A 25044-nucleotide genomic window follows, 5' to 3' on the forward strand; every position below is an offset into this window, starting at 1 on the left:
GTTTTCGGCTTTTAAATTGTTAGGTTTTATATTTCAGATTTGTAAACTGACTTGTAATAGCATGTAATATGCTGAGCCATTTTAATCTTAATAAATAAATAAATAAGATATATTTCACATAACTCGTGACTTCAAATATGATGCATCTTTTAAGGCTTTATATTGAACACTTGTACACCCTATCCTAAAGTACGGTAGTGTTCTCTGAATACTTCCATCACATATTCCTACAAAATGGTTAAAAGTGCCCAAAAACAATTTCTAGGCCTTGTTGCGTTCAGATATATAAATATACCAGACTTCTCTCATGCTCAAGATGTATTCCTTCTCTCAAGTCTTATTGCTTTAGATTTCTATCCAACCTTCTAGACTTCTATCTAACCTAGCCGGTAAAATTGAACCCCCCTTACTCCTAAAACTCAATAATTCCAATAAGGGACGAATCAAGTGGTCAATCTCTTCTCCTGCAAAATATATAAAATATTTAGTAACTGAAACTGATTACACTAATATTGGCTATAAAATAAATACCACTAATAATATATTTATAATAAATTTATATTATATTTGTAATTTGTGCAGTTGTCTCCAGAACTGTGCTTTGGATCCGTGCATTATTTCAATGTAATATGTCTTTCTACATTCCACTCGCTCAAATGTTACCTCATATTCCTATACTTGTGTAGTTGTGTGCTATATATTCAAACAACTCATTTTCTAATCATTCATATAATGTGCGCTGCAGCCAAGTATACTAACCAAGATCCAAGACTCCTTTTTTTCATCCTAATTTGTATGTATATTTTATATCTTATATGCATGATACACAATACATATATTATATTGGTTTTGTTGTATATTAATTAACTATTCACAATTATTAGTCTATTGATTTTTTGTGGTTGCCCTTTACCAATATTTGTATAAATTAAAATAATATACAATTACAATCATTATTTATCTCACACTGAAACTAATTAAATATATATATATACAAATAACACGAGTTCTCTCAGTGAGGTACACTATTCATATGTATGTATGAAATAAAAATAAATATGAGTACCATTTGTCGAAATCTTCATATTTATTTAAATTACATATTAAGAAATGTAGACACTAAATAGTTTGTTATAACAGACCATTACACATAATTGTCTATTTTTCGATTCAAAATATTATATATGTTTTTTTTCACAAGATTAATGATATCTTTAGCAGTTTAGTTGTTTCGTAAGTTAACTGTTTGGTTGTTACTTTTAAGTTCAACAATTTCTGTTTCAGACAGTAATAATGACATTATTGCAACCCCTTGTCATCTCATTTTACTACCGCTATACCAAACAATAGTATAGATATAATGACACAATAACCTTAGAATTTAAGTTTTAACTATAAGATAATAATCCATCATAATACAGTTGAATGTAATCTAATATTCATATTCTATATAATAATATTGTGAGTCATAAATCATATTATGTATTTATGATAGGAAAAATGTTTAAGTATTAAACATTTATAAAAACTGTTGTGTTTAGAATATTATCACTCAAACATTATACAATAGGTACCTAATTCAGTATATTATAATATTCGACCTAAGTGAAAAATAAGTTACTGATAAATAAATAATAATGATAATGATTTGGAATATAATTAGTATCTTCATAGATACACATCATTACTGTATCTGCCATTGAGATAATAATGATTATCAAGTGTCCCTATATACATGTGTATTATTTATGAATACATAAATACATAAATACATTGTAATTTGTAATAAATACAAAAACTGCAAATGTATCTTTATTCTTTATAATAAAATAAAATAATATGTAAAACTAACTCATTAGAAGTGATTATAATTTATACTCGTCGTTTATAATTTACTCGATTAAAGTAATTAAAAATAAAATACGCATTTTTAAGTTTTAACCTCAATATGATAGTTTGGAATTCCGTCAATTCCGTCAAGTTTTTTGATTTATGTAAATTGTATGTTTTATTGAACATACCAGTATCAATATTCCACTACTCCCTATTATTTATATTTATAGATAGATCTAAGCCGACCACTGACATACCTAAACATTTCATCAGGGCTCTTTCGGACTAAGTATTTTTTAAATTTTTACCCAAATTTAAAATTTCGTTAAACATGAGTACTATATTTGTTTGACATGGGTGGTGGTGGGAATTTGCCTGCTATTGTCAAGTATAATTTTTTTACAATTCAATATATTGGATATAAATTTCAAAATAGTAGACTTATTGTATTTCATTAATAATTAATTAGGTACTAAGACTTGATTTGGGGAGATTTTAATACTATAAGTCTATAAGGTGATCTATATCTATATCTGAAATCACCCAAAGCTTTCCTCCCATATTTGTGCAATTTAGTATAATATGTAACTGGATGGATGTGTTAAAAATGTTAAATTTTAATTCAGTGATAAATTATTGCATACTTATGAAGAACAATACTGCTTAGTGGAGAAGGTTCGTCAACTTCAATACTTACTTATCTAATATATTGTTTTGCACTTATGTTCCGCTACCGAAATGTATAAATTTCATCATCCTATTCACGGGTGACCGTCCGTTGTTCTTTATATTATTTTTATACACTGTTACAACATACAAAACTTTCAAATAAATTTAATAATACTAGGTATATTGTTTATTTGTTTCAAATTAATAGTAGCATATAATAGTCAGAAATTAATGTTTCATTAGTAGACGTCAGTCAACATAAAAACATTGAGAACATTTCCTAAATATTCAAAAGAAAGTATAGCCAGCGCAATATTTATATTCTCTTTGTGGATCAACATAGACAAAACACATTCATGCAAAATTGTTTTTTTGTATTTTTTAACAATCTTAGATTATAACCATTACTTGTTTGAAGCATTAACTTTTTTTATACTCAAATATAAAAAATTTTAAAGAATCTTGTATTATTTTAGATTTTGAGTGATGCAAAGATGGTATTAATTTACAATATTATAAATTTATAAATTCTTGTGTATGTCATCTGCGACATTACCAATCTTTGGTGTAATCTAAAGATGCTCCGATTTTCGACAATAGCATTTTTATAATAGCAAAATAAATTCGTTAGTTGGTACATTCGGGAGGTTAAAATTGAGAATTCCCAGTAATTTACGAAAGCTTCAGAATAAATGAAAATAAAAAAAGTAAAAATGTAAATGTTTACATAGGTAGAACAAAATTTTGACAAATTTTTATTTTCTAGGGATAATTCAAAAACTAATAACTAAAATACATTTTTTTAAGTTGTTTTCATTTTAAAATTGTTTTACTATACTTTTGATACTTGAAAATACAAGATTCCTCGTAAGTTTTCTTGAAAGCAGTTCAAAAATATCAAAGATAGGTACATAATCACGATTATTTTTATATAGATTTAAAGTTCAGATTTCGATAAAATTCTTCAATATGAAAAGTGTAGACTATATTATTGGAATCAATATAAATTATAATTATATCTCAATTGTCTAAACATTTGCTTAACAAACAATACAGAATATAAAAATAACAATCCGTATATATCGTAAATTAACTGTTGTAATAATAAATAATGAATATTCGAAAATTATTCATATCGTATTTTTGAAAATTGAATTATTTATTTAACATACGAGATACTAGCTTAATTTTTATATAAATATCTACATAGGTAGGTAGGTATTTAACTCACGTAGTCGCACTGCTTATCTTGCATGAACTAACTTTAAATTTTATGACCACTTATAACTTACCAGTTACCTATAGTATAGGTATATACATTATTTAAATTTATACGCTTAGATATTTTTACATCAACAAGTATAGGTATAAGGTCATAAGGACATAATAATTGATATTATATCTTATAATTTATTTATTACAATTTATAATACCAAAATTTACAATTGGTAGGTACCTAATGTTTCTATAGTTTTTTGCATAGTATATTATCCTATATTGGATTATTTCATTAACTCAATACAAGTACCTGTTTTATTATTTTCCATATATTTCTTTATGGTTTGCAATTTCAAGATGTTTATAATTAGGTAATAGTTATTGTTTGTATTGATAACTTTTTGACAGTTATTTAATATAAAATAATAATCTGAACATATTTGGGTAAAGATAATAAATGTTCATTAACCATCATGAATACATTTTTCTTAGATATATTGCATGGTTTAGGTTTTTATGTGTAGTTATTAAACTAAAATTGTAAGCAATAAGAAATAAAACAATTTATTATTTAGATTTGCATGTCAATAACTTTATTATATGATAAATTAACACAATATATATTTACTCCAAACTTAAAATTATATTATCTTCATATAAATATAAGTTTCTAAATTGTAAATAGAATTTAGAATTTTCGTATATTAAATAAATATATTAGGTAGGTACCAAGAAACAAATATATTTGATTGAGTGAATTCTAAACAATTTATATGACATGACTATATATTATTACTGTAAGACAAAATAAGTTTTAGTTCAATATACATAAAAAAAAGATACAATCGAAAAAAAATATTTAGTCAATAAATTAAATGTGTACAATAACTTCTTAGTTCTTACCACTCAATACTTTAATATTATTATAGCCAATGGACGGCGTAGATTTAATTATGATATTATTAGAAGAAGTATATAATATCAAACAACATTCTCGATATTTTATAACTATATAGTGTAAGTTATTATAATATGTTTAAAATTTTGAATAATATGTGATATTATAATGTGATATGTGTACAACATTTAAAAAAGTATTAAAGTGATATGGGCACCATATTTAATTTTTCATATTAAATTACACATAAGTAAAAATAAATAAATATATTCATATCTTATTAGCATAAATTATGCGTTTGAGCTAGGAACAAATTATATCAAGGAATACAACACAACAATATTTTTTTCCTTTCGAATTTTATTGCAAGTCCCCAATGGCCCAATCAATGAAGATTGTACACTAATAAATTCAAGCTTACGAATTGATCAAATTTAAAAACCTAATGTATTGAGCACTGTTTGACGTTTGATATTAATATAATTATATTTTATTATACTTTTATTACTATGACAATAAAAATTGGCGAATTCACTATTCAGTGTAGATTTAATAATTTAAACATTCCATGCATATTTGTCTTAAAGTTTAGTTATGTGAACAGTATAATTGTTATAATCTATACTCTATAGTGTGGTCTTTACATAATCAAATATATTCTTAAAATGTAAGTACATGAAAACCTTATTTTGAATAGTAATGTCTTAAGTTGTATACAAAATAGGTTATTCAGGAATGTATGGAATTGCTTGTTATTATTTTTGAGATTATATTGTGTTTTTTCGCGATTTTAACTGGCGCCCATATTATGATGTATAATAATTTCATGTTATTACAATTAAGTATATTTATTAATCCATGTTATATTTCTTTAAATTAATTAATCTTCACAACTCTTATGGTTTACTCATTTTGAAGTAATTTGTAAGGTATTGTATTACAGTAAATGGTAGATTTAGGTGAGCAATACATTTGCTTCTTCATAAATCATTGTTCTATCTTGCTAATAGCTGCAGGCAGTTCACAGGTGCTTCAATTATAATATTATTTGATACTTTAATACATTTGTTCAAAAATGTAAGTAGGTACATACACGAGTATGACATAGACGTAGTCACAGAAACAAATATTCTTTTCGTAGAACTATACTGCTATAATGATTTGGTCTAAACAACTTGACTTTTATCCTACTGTTTTAATGGAAATTGCACATTGTGGTCAACGTTCATATAATATTATATATGTTATATGAAGATTAACCGTGAAGAGCTTTTTCAGAAATTTTGGAAAACAAATGATATTGATACTGAATTCGCTAAACGTATATAGATATATATTGTTTATAGTTAGTATACCAATGCATAAATACATTTACTTTGAAATTATATTCATAACTATTTATATAAATGAATAGTTTAAATCACATTGATACATAAATATGTAATCATGGTATAAATGATAACTATACACACAAATTACAAAAAATTAAAACATAAGTATAACTTCATGAAATGTGTTAAAGGTAAACTTGACCTCTTGCAGATTTCCAAGAGTCAAGAACCTCAATTTTATACATACGCACTGGGGCTTGGGCTAGTGAAGTATCCAGCTCTTCGTCATTCTCTGAATCGTGACAATCGTCAAACTAAAAATATTTAAGCATATAGCATGAAATCATTTTTAAGTTCCCATACAAAAATATTATCAATAAAAGAGATAGGTAGGTAACAAATTTTGGCTCAGAGATCGGGATTGGAATATGCATATTCTATATTTCTATGTCTGATTCATTATTGTAAATTATAATATATATATTTCCTATTAAGAGACTCAGAGTCTCAAAAATCAGTCCCAAGACCTTCTTGGGAAGGTCTATGTGTTGTTAGGGTAAGTACCCATTAACCCATTATATATTTATATCCATCCATTAAATTATCGTAGGTATAAAAGTATATCGCTTTATTTTTTTGAATTTCAGACTTCAAGCTAATCTAATTTTATCAGATTTATAAATGAATAATAATAAAAAAAAAAAACGTATTACTTTATTAAATGTTCCAAATTAATATCTAGAATTTTGTATGATAAAAATCACACACAAATATAATGAACCTATTTAAAACCTCGATAGGTATTACCATATTTATTTGTTACACATTATACTTACATCAATCTCTGTGATAATGCCTTTTCCAGACAACCCCGAGTCTGACCGCTTGATATGTCCACTAGTAGTTTTTTTTGCTTTATTCAGGGATTCTAAAAATTTGAAAGTCAAGTTTTGCCGACAATCCACTATGCAGAATGCCAATATTAATAGAAGACACATAGCTGTAATCGCCCAAACTATTAGTTGAGCCCAGTATGGATACCTCATTTTTGTCAAGAAATTCTGAAATATTCGATAAGTTTTACTTTATATAAACTTATAAATTTACATTGTATAATTATATATTTAATTGATTTTGCGATCTACTGTATTATTTAAATGTAAATAAGTCAATATCTCGGGAATATTCATATTTTTTTTAAGACTTAGTGATACATACATCAGCTGTATAATTTACTCAATTTCTTTCGTAATTATTACGAGTTGATGACTTTTTTCATATTACCAAGCTATTACTCCCTCTTTGTTTTAAGTTCAACAACATCTAAGATGATATTCTAAAATAGTAGAATGACATGAAATATCCTGCAGGATATTATTAGAAGAATTTTTAAGTTTTAAAATATCGATTTATTTACTTACAAATTGTAAATATATATTTTTTTAAATCGGGTAAGTCGTGGATGTTGCTCTGCTGTACAGTAGCTATAGGTTATAAGTGGGTTACTGTAATGGATGGAATTAATTTTGAATCCAATGATATTATATCATTGTATACGAAAAACGATTCTGAGCGGAGACGGTTTATCTGTTTAGGATATATTATAGATTATTAAAAATTTTCAAATCTTAGATTTAAAAAGAAAATTTTTTATGAATTTCTAGCTTAAAATAATTTGCGAATTTTCGTGATTTTTACGTATGTTGTCAAAATTCAAACTTTGAATACTTATAAAAAAAAATTGTGGCAATGTATTTTTTTTATTTTTCAACTGCTATTGTGAAAATATGTTAGGAGTCTTGTATTAAATTTTCAAATCTTAGATTTAAAAAGAAAAATTTTTAAGAATTTCTATCAAAAATAATTTGAACATTGCCGTAATTTGTACCTACGTAATTAGTCAAAATTTGAACTTTTAATGCTTATAAAAAAAATTACCTCTTTAAAGTACCAGCTCAAGAAAATTACCTTTCAGAAAAGATGCTACACTTTTGAGTAAGTTTAGATGAGTGAGAAAAAGTGTTAAAAGAATAAAAAAGAAAAAGAAATAAACATCATTGTAAAACCAATTTGTGGTCTCTCAATATCTGTATATATCATTGTTATTTAAATATATTGTACTCACACTTCTATGTGTCCAAACTTCATATCTGAAGCCATCTAAAATACCGACCGTCAAGATAGATGAGAATGTTAATATCAGCAACATTGGAGTAACATGTCTCCAAATGAATATAGAAAGACGACCAATCGTATGTCCAGTCATATCATATATATCAAGTAAGAATCTGACAATAAAATTATTATTACTTATTAGCTAATATGAACTAAAATATCATCATTATAAACTATTAAATAATTTAGTACATACTGTTTGTATCCATAAATGAAGACAATAATTAGAACCTCACAAAGGGCTAACACCGTCAAACATGGATTTATAAAAACTTCAGTGTATAATGAGAGCCAATATACACCCGTTCTAGTAGTAAATACCAATCCACAGATACAACATATTGTACAAAGTATACCTATAATTAATATTTTGTTCACCTTATTACTACTGATGTAATATTATATTATCTAGTGATGCACAAATGAATGATGGTCGTATTTCGATATCGATATCAGACCAATTTTACCGATATCGATATGACAAAAATAATATTCGATATCGAAATACGACATCGCAGGTAAATATCCATAATTTTATCGATATCGAAAATTGATATCAATTGGTTGCTATTTGAAATTTCTATTTTCTATTTATATAAGTTTTGACAGTGTAAAGAGCTCACTAAAAGTTTAATGACATTTGTCAAAAACGTCAATAAATGTTGTATTTAGTGTTGTATTGAGTAGGTAATGAATATTTTTTTTTACTTTTTTAGTTATTGACGATATAATTTATTAATTTATAATAACTTATTATAAATTAATAAATTATATCGATATATCGTTTGTTTTTCGATATCGCGATATGATATCTATATCGATAACGGAAAAAATATCGTTGTGCATCACTAATATTATCGTATGAAGATATTAATTGATAAAATTAAAATAACAGATAAGTACAACCCTTGTAGTTACATAATTCTTTGATTTTTATAGAATGTCATATTTACTTGTTTTTCTTTTTTTAGTACATATGAACGATAAAGGATTTATTATAGTATAGTATCTATACAGAATATTAAATACGTACTTGAAATACAAAGCGTAGAAAATTTTTTTAAACATTTAACTTCGGTTAGTGCCCAGATAAACCAACTCAATACACGTATCAACCATGCTGTACTAATTGTAAGAATTAATATTTGCGGAATGTTAATGACAAATTTGGTTTGATTAAAGCCAGTAATTTTCTCAAATGAAAATGTTGTAGTAAACTCTCCAAGTGCTATAAACATCAAGCCAACGCCATCGCTTGCCTGTAATTTATTTAAAAAACTTATAACTGAGGTTACAACTATTATAATTTATTAAGATATTATAAAATAATTCTTTTGCCTTCTTTCACATGTAAAAAATAAATAATAAGTGACAGCATTAATATCGAACACAAGTATAATAACTCAATGGAACGGATTTAATTTTAATAAAAACCCATACGTGTATATTTATAAATTACCTCTTGATTCGAAAAATATAAGTATTCTTTTAAAATTGTATTACAAGTATCACATTATAAAACTACGTATTTCTTTAAATGATGGAAAATGGTGATAAATATTTTCGTCTAAAGCAAATGCTTACCTTGATATGAATTACAGTGATAATACTTATCAGCCAAATACTTAGAAATATTACATTTGAAAATATATATAATAAATAATAATATATCTTATATTGAACAAAATCATTTTTAACAAAATATGTTAATTCAAAAAATACCTAATATTTTCTATTGATCGGTAAAAATGTTAAATATACAATAACATCGATTTAATTATTGTAAATGGTTTGATCAAAAAATATAAATAATGTGTTTTTTATTATATATATTAAACAATAATAATCATAATATCATATGTTACCAATTTAAATTGATTTTCCATGTTACATTCTTGAACATCAAAACTCATCAATGTATCGTCTAATTTTCGGCTAGCAATTAGCGCATCATAATTATTACTGTAAAACACGTGCGCTGGCATGTCTTTAGAATTATCCCACTTATAAGCTGATCTAAAAATTATGAATAAAAATATTTAATAACTTAACATCTTAAAATTGACTACAGAAATTTAAAACTAGGGTGATTTGAAATCGAAGCAATTAAAAAAAAACCATTATAAATATAATTAAACATGTTTCGTTTTCAATTCACCCACATATAAATTTTTATCATCGTGTAGTTTGATTATACCCGATTACGCAATTTTTAATGTCTTGTAAAACATTTGGTATTATTGTGGAAACTATAAACCAAGTCCACACAAAGACTAAAATGAAACTGAAAGATACCACCACAGTAGCAGTCAACAGAAAATTGCTTTTACGTTTAGAAAATGAACCAAAAGATGTCCACGGACCATGCACTAATCCCAACGAACAAAATACTTGGATGACTGCGTCAACCCAGATCGGGAAAACCAACAAGTCTTTTAACTGTAAAATAATGACGGAAATATATTATTTTCTGTTCTTATTTTCCAAGTATATAAAATAAATTTAAAATTTAATTACCTCTACAGACGTGATATACAAGAAGCTAATATATCCATAACCTGATTCTACAATGTACACAACAACCAACAAAAATGGTGGAATTGCACATGTCATAATTTGAATATAAAACGGTAAACTTTGAAACATTGAATTGGAAAAATTAATGAACGCCTAAAATAAAAATAAATAAAATGCATCAAATCAAGTAAAAATAATCTCTAATATAATATCAAAATAATACATACTTGTATATACTTGTTTTTACTTGTAAGCCAAGCGGCTGCCAGCATTAAAGCTATAGAGATCCATGTAAAAAACAACGAAAATGCTTGGCCCGTTTGTATATTACTTGTTTCATCCATAGAACTTGTTAGGTTTAATACAGTTTTGTGCCAGAATGTTTGTGATCTTTTGGGATCAATAGATGGTTGACCATGTGGAGGCCATAAGTCTGGAAACTAAAATAAAATAATAATGCAACTATAGTAGGTAGACATTTGAAGAATTAAAAAATAGTCATAATGTATATATAAAAGTTCAATTTAAATGGGGTGCTGACCGCAAAACACTCTTAATCCTATACAACTCTTTGATACAATCGATATTAGACTACGGATCAATCATTTACAGCCTCGCCAACCAAAATACCCTGAAAACACTCAACATCGTACAAAACGCCGGCATCAGGATGGCCATCGGAGCTTTCAAATCAAGTCCAATCGACAGTATGATGTGTGAAGCTCACTGCCTACCATTGAATATCAGACAAAAGTACCTAATTACAAAGTTCGCAGCCAAAAAGAAGTCTACTCCCCAAACTGGCTTAATAAGGACAATCTCAGAACCCTATCACGAACACCTCCTCAAACCGCTTTATATTAAGCTTCACGACATCCTCGAAGAGATATCCTTCAACATCAGCAACATAAAACCAAAAGAAACTTTCGCAACAATCCCTCCGTGGAACACGAATCATATAGAAGCCAATACAGAACTTACCAAATTCAACAAAAACAACACACCACATAGTCTTATCATCAATACGTTCTACGAAATAATAAACACCAAATTCAAAAATGTCTACCACTTCTATACAGACGCCTCCAAAACAACGAATGAAACCGGTTTCGCTATTACCCACAGGGATGAAAATAGTCTTCATAAATTAGACCCTCTCTCCAGCATATACTCAGCAGAAACATTCGCCATACTAGAAGCCACATTAACCGCACTCTCCTCAAACCACGTTAAAGTTCTCATCTTAAGTGACTCTATGAGCGCGGTCACCTCAATAGCCAACGTACATACAAAATGCAACCTCGCCCAAAGCATTCAAAACATAATCCTCTCAACCGACAAATCCATCAAACTCATGTGTTCCATCTCACATCGGCATCCCCGGTAATTAACTCGCTGACGAACTGGCGATGAAAGCTGTTAGCTCCCCGGACACCAAAATATACCCGCATGTAACATACGACGATGTAATCCGCGCCCTCAAAACGAAATTATACACCCTCTGGCAGAATCAATGGGAAAAACAATCCAACCAAAACAATAAACTCAGACAAATAAAACCATTAACCAAAAAATGGCCGGACCCTTCAGTCAAGCTTACACGGCATGAAGAGACCATGATCGCCAGAGTACGCATCGGACATACTAGAATCACCCACTCCTACCTTATGCGTAGAGAGCTCAAACCCAGGTGTGAAACATACAACTGCGAACTCACCGTTAATCATATATTCCTAGAATGCCCCACTTACCATAACGCCAGATCAAAAGCAAACATAAACACCTCCTCACTCAAAGACGCACTCGGACCAGGACAAGAAAAAAACATAGTAAACTTCATCATGATGGCCAACCTCACAACCAACATATAAGACAAGAACCAAAGACAGCACATTACAAATTTCAAATCTTCATTATATTTATAAATTAAACATGTAAACCATTGTAGGCTAATAAACCTTTGTATTTGAAGCCTTTAATTAATAGAAAAAAAAAAGTTCAATTTCTCGAGAGTGGTGATGGAGTTATATTGTTTTGTGCAGGTACATATTTAAAAAAACTAATAAATTATAAAATTACCTAATCTAAACTGTACTTAATAATTGTAATACACAAAAAAGTACTACTAACGAAATGTTTTTAGTTACATATTGATGATATTCAGTAGGAGATTCATAATAATAATAATTAAAATTATAATTATGATGATGATAATAGTTACCTTATTCATATCGATCATATATTTAGTTCCCCAATTTATGATAGTTCCGTAGTAGCAAGCCATAGCAATATTAACTAAGCACATAACTATGCCGATACCACCCAATTGAGGATTAATTGTAGTCCATATTGTTATGCTATTGTGTCTCAATTTTTGACCGATACCGATTTCCATAATAAGTAATGGATAACCCACAAAGCACATAACGATCATGTATGGTATTAAAAATGTACCTGAAATTAAAAATTATTGTAATTATAAAAACATAATTACCTACATTTTTGTTGTTTTTTTTAACGATGTTATTATAATAAATTACTAATTAGGTAAAAACAAATTGCATAATATATCATATTTCCTATCAATATTTACGCATAATGTGGTTATTGATAATATGAATTTATAGATTTTCATGCCTAACAATAATTCTACAAACTTATTTTCATAGTAACTACTTACTAATTTTTTAAAACAAACATTTAAATAAGAAACAAAATTTTTGAAACATAAATGAACCAAAGAAGAAAAAATAATTTGCATAACCAATGGTCGTTGTACGTATCTAAACTTAAAAGTTGTAAAAAACATCGAAAAGGATATTGTCCAATATGCCAGAAGAAGATTTTAATAGTTCACTATAACAAGTGAGCTATCTATCATGAACTTAAAATTTTTTATTATATCATTCATTTTAAGTTCTAAGTTCTAATTTTTATTAGAAACTAGAAAGAACGAATACTTCAAAAGTTTTACTTAGAACTACTTGGTCTACCTATAGATAGGAAATATTCAAATATTATTTAATTAATATTTTATAGAAGTAATTCCTCGTTTTAGATTTTAGATTTTAGCGGAGCGATGAATGTATGTAACAACATGCTTTGATTTTCAACTTAAAGGGTGGTTTAATATTGAATCTAATTAGTACTTATGGGAGAAAAAAAAATGTCTAGTATTTTTTAAAATAACTCGGAAAACCCCTAAAAATTATAAAAACAGGAATTATTACGTAATACCGCAGTATTCAGTTTATTTTAATTTTTTTTTCTGTGAGACTTGGATGAATATTCATCATAAATACTTAATATTTTAACCAAATTTTAGATTCTTAGAGTTGCAAATGAATTTATTGATTTTGCAATGATGTGATTTTTCTGTCTGTCTATCATCAACATTTGGAATAGTAAAAATGCTCCGATTGACATTAGCATCTTTTCTTATCAAAAAATGAATCTATAGTTATTAATTTTGAGTGGTCAACATGGAAAATTCTTAATAGTTTTTTAAAGCGTAACTATAACCTTAAACCATATTTTAAATTTGCAAGGAGACCTGATAATATCTGTATTTTATAATCTATCTGGTTTATATTCAAGATTTTTAATATTAAGAATTTTAATATCATACAGTATATATTATATATTAGGTATTTTATTGTAACAATTTATCAAACATTTGTACTGTTGGGAATTAGCCTGTTTTTATTCATCTCAATAAACATTTATTAATACTATATTATTTGTATTATTATTATTATTACTTTTTTTTCTTATTTATAAAGTCATTAATTAATTTAATACAGAATTAACCGTATTATGCATTTTGAAATTTTAACAATAACTTAAAAGATCAAAATTCAAAAATTACTTTGTATCAATATAATATTTAACTATTAACTACATAATACTACCAATGAGTTAGTATGTATAATTTTTAAGGTATACTAGTATATTATGCATGGCATTATTTGTAAACTAAATATTAACTATTTTACAGTTGGAAACTTACATAATATTTTAAATGAATAAAGCTATATAGGTATCAGTGTACAAAATAATTAACAGTTAACAAGATCGCCTATTATATTCATTTTACGATATTGGATGTAGAATAAAACATAAATCAGGCGAGTATTCAAATAATTTCTTGTTAGCAGAATATAATTATAATAAAAACTGTTTTGTTTCTAAATATTTAGAATATACATACTAAGAACAAAATTTAACCTATTTATAGATGGTAGGTACTAGATATATGAAAATCAATGAAGTCTTGCGTGTTAAATTTAAGTTAAATTCTAATGTATTACGCGAAAACTGTGGGTATAAAAGAAATAAAAAACAGTGCACCTATATAATTTTGATAATATCTAAAAAAATAATACATTTTAAATATTACAACAATTAAGTAAGTATGTAAATTATATATAATTGAAGACATATTACATTATTGTAAAATATGTTTCATATTTTGTATGATTATACTTATACTTATTAATTATATTATAAGGTCTGATCAGTCGACATCTAGTCTGTAACATCTAACTTTTAAAAACAAGATGTTAAGCACATTATGCTTATGTATTTTTGTAAAATAATTTACTAATTGATAATTAGATAATAATTAGCATTTACTAATATTATCATATAACAGATATTAATATATTACACTTCAAAAATTAACAAGTAAGGGTTTAGGGATTATAGTATATTATGTAAGATGTAACTTTCCAGTTTCATTAATTTTTATTGATAGTTAATAATTTTTTAACTGAATATTTAATCGGTCATAATTCATAACAGTTAATAAATGTTGTCTTTATTATATTTAATAAATATCTATTATTTTATCATTTAGGTAAAACTTTCAAAACAACAAGTTCTAAATTATTAGGGTATTATTACCAGGTATAAGCACCTTAAAGCTATGCACTAACCCATATTATCGACTACTGTACAAAATGTATAATATATTGGATGTAATGAATACAAAATGGACACGATATATAAATAATATACACCTATAAGTATAGAACATTTAATTAATTGTTTATATCAATATTTAACAATGCATTAAATTATATAATATGATACCACCCTTGATCCAATAGTCCCGAGTAAACAAAAATATCAATTACATTTTTTTTTAAATCAACAATGTCATTGATACCACGGCGACAAAGAAAATTATGACTGACCTCGAATGTACTAGAATTTGTTGTGTTATTATTAGCCATTAGGTATAGTAAATTAATAGTTATTTAGACTTGATCCCTAGACCCTAGTCCTATAGTAATTGCATACTATAAATTATAAAAACTTGATATAATCTGTATGATACTATAAATGCTAAATGCTTTTAAATTTAACAAAATAGACCTGTTAATTTGCTGTAAGTTTAAAATAATATTCCGAAGCATTGACATGTTCCTCAATTACTTATTTACGAAAACAAAATTTGACCATTCCGATGTAGTATTGAAGTTTTAAAAATAGAATTTAACAAGTTTGAAATTTTCTTTGTAATTTTACTGTTAAGTATACGAGTACAAATTTAAATTACCTATATGTAGGTATAGCTAAAATGTATTTTTCATTCATTGTTGTAAATACACCATTATCCTAACATTTTTTATTTTTTTTTTCCGTTTAAAAAACCAGGAACGGGTGGGAAATGTTTAGCACAATACTGCCACCCGGTCCCGTATCGTTTATTCGCCGTCAATTATCGTAGTTATTCTACATACGCGGGGGCCTCTAACCGCCCTGAAAAACTGGCCTTCGGCCCACAAAATAATAAAGTTTACCCTAACTGTCCACCCGCCTGTCTGGAGCGCTCTGCTACCATTATTCTAACCTATCTTACATCGTAAAAAGGGATGAAAAACGAGTGACCAACATCAGCCCCTATAATTCATACTGTATCACTTGACTATCAGTGGCATGTTTACAGGAGTCCTAACTCCCCACCCACCATTGGCCTATAACGATGTTAATTTTTTTAACCGGATCATAAAAGTAATCTACAGCTTTATATTGTGAAAATTATTTGAACCTTTCCCCACAATAAATTCCTAAATGCACCACTGAAGCAACTCTATATAGTAAATACTGTAGGAATTTTTAATTTACATAACATAAATTTTACTTTTTGTATTTTATATTTTATTTTATATGTAGCACAATAGCTGAAAATTATAAATAATATCTGCTATTCAATAGCTTTTTTAATAGGTAGGTATTAAATTTCTCAATCCTTATTCCTTAAATGCTTTTAAAGTTTTAAGGTTCATAATTTAATCATATAAAAATGTATACAATACAGTATTTTAAACCTTTGTTTCAATTTATCATAAATTATTCATTTGAATGATATGAATTCTTGTAGACATGTCGAGCAATGTTCAAAAATTTCTGAATTACGAGCCAAGGTATACAACGAAGACGTCGTAAATATGAATAGAAGTGATGAATGTGCAATATGCCTGGACAATATGGAATGTGGACAGAGGATAGCTCGACTAAAGTGTTTATGTGTATACCATAAGGCTTGTATAGACTTATGGTTAAATAAAAATATATGGTGCCCGAATCATCCACCCCTGTAAAATTATGATCAAGTTTATTGACCTAATATCATAGGTGTTATACATGGCAGAAAATGTATACAACACTGAACAATCAAGAAACATTAATTTATTATTTGTATCCATTTTTCACTTTCCATTTACGCTATCGAATCTCAAAGATTAAATAAACCTATTCAATAATTTAAGTTTTAGTTTTAAAATTGGCAATTTAATTTATATTTACATTAATAAAACAATATTATGTTATTAAGAAAGTAATAAATTATTAAAATATTTTAGGATATTATTATTATTATAGGTACATCTCCTAATATTTTTGAAAGCTACCTAGTACATATATTAAAAATGAAACGTATTTTTATGTAGGAATTAATTATTTTGTTCATAAACAGTTAAGTGACATTAATTAAAAATCCAGTTTAAAGTTGTTTTAATCAATGATCTAAAGAAGCAATAACAGTTAGTTAAATTATATAACTTTTTATATGATTTAAATTATTTCCAAACTCAGGTTATTCAATTTAATATACACCAAATATTTTTTTATTTAATTATTTTCAAAAAAAATTAAAGATAGCCATTTTGCAGGTTTTATTTTTCTGAAAATATTGACGTTTCAAAAATTTATTTTAACTAGGCACACTAAAATCGTTCAGCCGGTCGTACGAGCACGCGCGCGGCGCGGCGTTTAACATGTTTGATAACACTATGGTGCTAATAATTCGCTATTTTTCTCAAAACTAAAAAAACAATTAAAAATCAGGAAATTAACGAAAATAAAATTTTGAAATGGTTATATTTTCAGAAAAATAAACTCTACAAAATGGCTACTATGAATTTTTTTGTAAATAATTAAATATTAAATATATTTTCTAACTTTTTTATCAAAACATTGAAATAAATTAAAATATGAAATAATTGTAGTCCTTATCCTCGTGAGTCTTACTACAAAACTAGAATTTTGATATCTCCATTATTTCGGGAGATATTGGAACGGGGTCTTGTGGGACACCCTGTATATCATATATATATATATATATATATATATATATATATATATATATGTTATACCTTTAATTTGTAGTTCTTATCTTACAAATATACTTTGTGTAATTGTGTTCAGCAGAGCCGATTCTCTAATATTAATTGAATGAATTGAAACAAACTTACAGATGAAAATATCATCTGTGTTTGCAGTAGGTACATATGCCGATATTATACGATGTTTTTTAATTTTTTATTACCTATGTGTTATGAATATATAAAATATTGGAATTGATTAATGCTCTTAACTATCTCTCATTTTATATTTAAGGACTAACGCGCGAACTTGCGGGTGTATTGCGTACTCTGGAGTAGTTACCTAACATGTTTGTAATACGTATAGCATAAATTATGTTGTAAGACCTTAGGGCTTAGACAAATACTTACCACCGCCGTACTTGAGGCACACATAGGGGAATCTCCAAAGCGTGCCAAGTCCGATGACCTGATGACAGGCAAGCATGGACGTCTTCATGTCATCGTTCGTCGGCGCCTGATGCAACTGCCCCTTTCCCCCGCAGCCAACGCCGTCGTCTAGACACGTGGCGGCCGTTCTCTTCTGCGGCCGTTGGCTCTCCAGTTCGTCGCCATCGTTCGGGCGGCCGCTGCCGTCTGTAAGCGGCACCAGCTCTTGGTTGTCCCTGGGCGCCATTGGCCGATTATGCGGTAGTTTTGCGCGGGCGATGTCGCGGTCTCCCCGACCGGGACCACTCTATTCACTGCAGTACGATGTTCGATTATTTTCCCGTTCGTTGCAGTATCAGCATGATGTTCATCAGAACGGACGGCGTCAAATCTGCAGCGGGCCGCGGACGTACAACGAGCACCACGTCAAAGCCGGATATTGCGGTGGCGGCGGTGGTGGCAGTGGTATAATATAATGTAGGTGGATGCACTAGCGCTAAAGTTGGGAGGGATGTCGCAGTGGAGTAGTGTTGCGTATTTTAGCTTTCACGCATCCGTGTGCGTTTATGTGTGTGTGTGTGTTTGTTGGCTTGCACCGCCGTCTCCCCGTCCACGACCGCGGAAAATCGTTGTTGAACGCGCCTGCTCGACACCGTCACACCGTCCCTTAGTAACGCGGGCGCGCTCTGCGCCGAATGAGTGAAAACTTTAAGCTGCATGGCAATAGTATAAGAGCCCGATATAACGTTGTCACCATAACCCTCCCCACAATATGACGTGAAAGCCAATTCAACTACCTATGACAGTATGGCGTATGCCACAAAGACATGTCATTATGCATAATATTTACATGTCCCCCATACCCCACTGTTTGAAGGTTGCCTATAATGCATGTGCCAACGTCATTGAAGATATTAAACATGATATGGACATGAGATTTCTATCTTCACCAAACATTCACATTTATGCGAATATATAACGGAGAAAAAAACGGTGGTTCACATTTTCCCAGAAACTTCTGGCCTCTGGGCAATACAGAAACGTCAGTAACTAACAAGATATAAGAGATGTAACAATGACGCGTCTAACAATCGTCTTTACTCTCAATCTTCCCCTTTATTTTAAATTAGCGAAAATGCTCAAAAAAAAAAAAAAAAAGTTAACACTTAATTTTTATTTAATCAATTTTAATGCAACTAGTACACTACCGGATATTTCATAATTTTTAGATACCTTGTATTGAATATACTCATACTATATGGACAAATGATATATATTATGATTATAATATAATATGTATAAACCAATAAACCTTTATATTATAATGAATTATGTATATATATATATAACTATAGTTACGGTGAAAGCAGCGACCAACGAAGGTGAATCAGAATTTTAAAACAGTAATAGTTGAGGGCGCAATCGTTTCCTTGGTACATTCATACATAATATAAAGTACCTACATCTGTTAAATAGTTAGGTAATTAATAGGTATAATTTGTTATATCATTGCATTTAAATTTTAAATAAAATAATGCAACACAAACCATATTACTTATCTAATAAATAGATTTCATGTGAATTACATTATTACATACAAAAATATATACTGATATTAATAACAAAGACCTAAATTACCTAAGTTAAAATATAATTAAATAAAATCATCGTAATAAGTAATAATAATAATCATCATAATGGTACTGTCGTTGGAAATTTAAAATAATATTGATTATATTCATATAAAATATATATAGGTAATTAAAAATGTAAAGGAAATTAATATAGTGACAGAAAAATATGATAAATTATATACCAACCACTCAAGTTATTATTATTAACCTCAACCGAATATCGTCACTACTCAGTACTCACTAGTAATATAGATATAGAGTATGAGGCATCCGGTGTGCAAAATGTGAATGATGGCCTCTTATCTCAATAGTCTGCTCGGCCGAGCCCGAACGCTTATAAAAAATTCACGAACGCTGCTCTTGAAAATTGGTACATTTCGATCTTCACAAATTCTCATCGATTCAACAATTAATTATTGAACATCATTGTATGTTGTTCTTCTTTTCTAATGAATATATGGCGTCAATGCATAGACTCACAATATTATACCGAAATCCATAGATAGGTATACACTAAAATAGAGTTCTCGATATTTTTATAGGTATCTAGCCGAGTACCACCTACCCAGTTGTAATAACCACTCAGCACTCTAATGTTTTTTCGTTGTTCATTCCCTTTTTTTAAAAATAGCATCAGGTTAAATACGAAAAATTATGCGAGTGCGAAGCGAATCCAAATAAGTGAAATAAGGTAGGTACACGCAGCCATTTCAAAATTTATTTCAGCTCTATTTGGTGAGCGGACATTAGGTTGTACGAATTTTGAATCGTGTTCATGTCCAAGAAAAACGATATATCCAACGTTGGCGAACAGTAACGAGCCGTCCCAAAATCAAACAGCAACATGACGACTTGAATTCCCGTTTCGTCGTACCGGAACATCATAATATTATTTCGATTGAAGTCCCCCATGATGGCACACGACAGAAAACATTTTTTTGGGGAACGAGCGTACCTCTTATTAAGTTTTCTTCATCAATGATGAGCTCGTTAAATCATTGCAAGTGCTCGTTGTCCCGATAAAGGTCACCACTCACCGCTACGTTCAAGCAGTCGATCGACTCGCCTCACTTACTTTTTTTTTTATACAATGTTTTATTCAATCTGTTGCAAAAAAGAACAATAAAATCAACTGAGGTTATAGATAATAATAATACCTAACTAATAAACCTCGCTTACTAAATAATTAATGAGTTATTACCTAACCTCGACTTTCCATCCTTGTCAAACTTTACTGTGTCACGAATGTTCATATCAATTTTTTGTGAGTGGTCGCGAGCTTTGTGTTTCGCTATGTATGATAATCCATGGAACCTGAGTGTATATCAAATATGAAATAATATTATACTAAATTTGGGATTCGCCTAGCATTGGATCGTATTATTTTTTAAACTATTTAAAAATATTGTATTCTTCCGTTATTTATTTAAGTTCCTAATTTTGATAACAGTCAGGTTTCATTCAAGTTAAATAACAGATGAAAAATCATGATGTATATTAAGCGTAATATTAAACACGTACTTTTTTTAAATATTATAAAATGTCCCGAGTCCTGACAAGGTCATCTCACTTTGTCATCATATATAACTTACTGTGCATACAATATTTCAAACTTTATAAAATATATCCTTTTTTTGTATTTAATTTGTACAAAAATGTTTATTCATAGACAATGTTATTATTAAATAAATGTTAAACCTCGAGGAATTTTTAAAAGTTCGTCTTTTTGAATAGAAAACAATAACACAGATAATTTTTTTTGTATTACAACCAAATACACAGTAGGTACACAGCTGATATTGCTGGGCATAGTTTACAACTTTTCAACGACTTACTGATTTAAATAAAATAATGTGTACAATATTACTAAGTTTTTATTATTAAGTTATTAATAACATATTAAATTATTCTAATACCTAGAATATTAAGTTCATAACTAACATAACCTCTATAAGTATTAAGTATAACCTGTAGCGATTGTGAGTAACAATTGAACTAAATCTCAAAATTCGCCGCAGAAAACGGAAAGTTTATGGATAATCTATAAACTTTGGAATACTACCACCACAGCTTAAGATATACATATATATATTTATATATAATAATTTTACATACCTTATACCATATCCTTAACCGCGGCTTAAACCAATTGTTTTATAGTTAAACCATTCCGTAAACACAGATAATATAATAATATCTATATCTAAGGCTATAAACTCGGTTTTGGTCACGGTATAAGATATATTATCTTAAATCGTGGTATAAACATAACATTAAAATTATTTTTTGAGGTTAGCTTCTATTCAACCATACGAATACGGTATTTGACATTCTGACGACATTTTGATTTCTGATTGTCGGTTTTTTGTTTTGATTTGTATTTTGTTTACAAATTGAAGTCTTAATTATCTATTTTCCTGAAGTGTAATTATTTAAATTTTCAAAACTAATTTTATTTTTAATTTAAGCTTTTTATTTATTAAGTTGTTTATTGAATATTTATCTGTGACACAAATTCTATACAATGTAAGTAAATGCACTTAAAAATAATAGTGTTAATTGATCTTGGATATTGAGATCGAATCTTATGATTTAAGTATATTACAATATTGATATTAGTATGTACCAATATGTATTAATAATAAATAAATTACATGTAATAAGTTTTATAACTTTACACTTATTCGACATCATATAATTATTCAGTATACATAATAATGATTACTTCAGAACATATTATATACTTACCTCATATTATAAACTTAATATAAATTAATTATTGAATTGAATAGTGATTTTGATTGACACTCAAACATTTATTTATGGGTATTAATACATTTCTTGTTTTCATTATTTATTAACTTAATTTTTTATTTGACTTACTGTAACATAGGTACTTAGTATGTTTAACAATAAGCTTATTTTATAAATTTATAATACCTATTAAATATGGTTTTAATTAAAAGATATAATTTTATATTTACTATTTAAGTACCAAGTATATATTATGTTTTGATTGTCCTTAAAATTTGTACTCATTTACTAATAACTTTTAATAATGTTTATAGTATTGGTGTACATAAATGTTTTATTGGCAATAATTAATTTGTAAATGGAACCAAAATTTGTTTAAATTATATACTTATGATTTTACATCAATGTAAATAACAGCTTTACTACTTATCTCTTATGACTTCATTAATGTTATGTATGTAGGGCTGCAGTAGCAAATAAACCAAAATCTGAAATGACTCCCGAAGAGTTAGCTAAACGTGAGGAAGAAGAATTTACTACAGGTCCTATGTCTGTCCTGACTCAATCTGTTCGTAACAATACTCAAGTACTGATCAATTGTCGTAATAACAGAAAACTTTTGGCAAGAATCAAAGCTTTTGATCGACATTGTAATATGGTATTAGAAAATGTACGAGAAATGTGGACTGAATTACCTAAGACTGGAAAGGGCAAGAAGAAGGTACATTTAAATAGTATTACAGTATTTTTAATCATTATATTGCATGTTTAGGTAGCGAATGAGATAAGAAATGTAAATAGTTATTGTTATATTAACTTTTGCAATTTAAAACCGCTCTTTAAATATTGATTATTGTTTTAGGCAAAAGCAGTTAGTCGAGACAAATATATTTCAAAAATGTTTCTACGTGGTGATTCAGTTATTTTAGTTGTCAAGAACCCTAAAGAAGCTGTTCGTCAACAACCCCCAGCTCCTTGAAATATATATTCCACTTTGTAAGAATTAGATTTAAGCAAATTTCCATAAAATATGTATATATTGATTATTTTACTTCATTGTAATATAAATTTAAAAAAACTATATTAAATACTTCTTATTTATTATGGTCTACTATATTATGGTGTATTCTGTTAAGGTTAAGTGAACCCACTTATCCAACAAAAACTAGTCATGACCATGCAACCGATCTCATATAACTTGGCATTAACCAGAGGATCTGACCGTTTCAGCAACTCACTATGCATGCTCGTAGGTAGATCAGCTAAACCTGAACAGACTATTAAATATCTTATAATACTACTGAATATCTATGTTATTCAAATACATAATATTTTAAATTATGTTAGAAAAATAAATTTTAAATCAACATACATGTTTTTTAGTTGACAATATTTTAAACTTGTCTAGTAGACATTTGTATAAAAATATTCAATTACTTTAATACTCTCATAAAACATTTTCAGTGTAAATTCAGTACAAATTTATATCTAATACTGCCTATTTTATTATAAAATAATTAATTAAGGCTTGTTTCGAAGCTAAATTATCATTTATTTAGGTAAAAATTAAAATTATATCATTAAAATGTAGGTACTTTTTAACTTCTTAAGTAATTTTAACAATAATTTCTGGACTGCAATTTTCTACTATAATATTATAGTAGTTATTATAAATTATTTCATAAGTAATAAATTAAAAACCTAGGACAAAAAAATTTTCATTTTAACAAGTTAGTATTTTGACTACAATTGTTGCTAAATGCTGAATACAGAATGTTGGTGTATTTGGTTCACTTTCTTTTTGAACCTTAAAATGCTATGATTTTGCAACCCGTTGAAAAATATTTTATCAGGTAGATTGTTTTGCCAATTAAGGGCCATTCTTACAATGCTCGGTTAGTGCCTGATAACACTAACCGGAAGAATTTATCATGAGTTAACCGATAGAATTCTACCGGTTAGTCTTAACCGACACT

The 25044-nt window shown here is 27.9% G+C and overlaps 3 protein-coding genes and 1 pseudogene across 5 annotated transcripts; 3 read left to right on the top strand and 1 right to left on the bottom strand.

Moving 5' to 3' along the window:
• Window positions 1-5929: 5929 nt before the first annotated feature.
• LOC107173494 (sodium- and chloride-dependent transporter XTRP3-like) lies at window positions 5930-19835 on the bottom strand. Of its 3 annotated transcripts, none has more exons than XM_089219424.1 (11): window positions 18663-19726; window positions 12863-13095; window positions 10869-11081; window positions 10642-10794; window positions 10322-10563; window positions 9990-10140; window positions 9158-9383; window positions 8321-8480; window positions 8075-8237; window positions 6786-7010; window positions 5930-6263 (listed from the first exon to the last, which is right to left on the bottom strand). In XM_089219424.1, the coding sequence occupies exons 1-11, from the start codon at window positions 18925-18927 to the stop codon at window positions 6135-6137; spliced, it is 2160 nt and encodes a 719-aa protein (XP_089075550.1). In that variant the 5' UTR covers window positions 18928-19726; the 3' UTR covers window positions 5930-6134. The 3 variants fall into 3 exon arrangements, 2 of the variants coding, with proteins under 2 accessions (XP_089075550.1, XP_089075551.1); XR_016190245.1 differs by lacking the exons at window positions 5930-6263; window positions 6786-7010 and adding exons at window positions 7131-7285; window positions 7371-7536 and having other exon boundaries at window positions 18663-19835; XM_089219425.1 differs by lacking the exons at window positions 5930-6263; window positions 6786-7010 and adding an exon at window positions 7126-7536 and having other exon boundaries at window positions 18663-19835.
• LOC149058089 (uncharacterized) lies at window positions 11226-12512 on the top strand (annotated as a pseudogene).
• On the top strand, window positions 13373-17249 carry LOC107173531 (E3 ubiquitin-protein ligase ZNRF1-like). Its single transcript, XM_015524109.1, has 2 exons — window positions 13373-13506; window positions 17030-17249. The coding sequence occupies exons 1-2, from the start codon at window positions 13373-13375 to the stop codon at window positions 17247-17249; spliced, it is 354 nt and encodes a 117-aa protein (XP_015379595.1).
• A 2800-nt stretch (window positions 19836-22635) lies between the features above and the next one.
• On the top strand, window positions 22636-24137 carry LOC107173514 (small nuclear ribonucleoprotein Sm D2-like). Its single transcript, XM_015524080.2, has 3 exons — window positions 22636-22840; window positions 23531-23789; window positions 23931-24137. Coding segments are annotated over exons 1-3 (378 nt in total). The 5' UTR covers window positions 22636-22838; the 3' UTR covers window positions 24048-24137.
• Window positions 24138-25044: the final 907 nt, after the last annotated feature.

The sequence above is a fragment of the Diuraphis noxia genome, unplaced genomic scaffold, assembly GCF_037042655.1.
Source record: "Diuraphis noxia isolate RWA-SAM2 unplaced genomic scaffold, SU_Dnox_SAM2 contig0002, whole genome shotgun sequence".
Lineage (NCBI taxonomy): Eukaryota > Metazoa > Arthropoda > Insecta > Hemiptera > Aphididae > Diuraphis > Diuraphis noxia.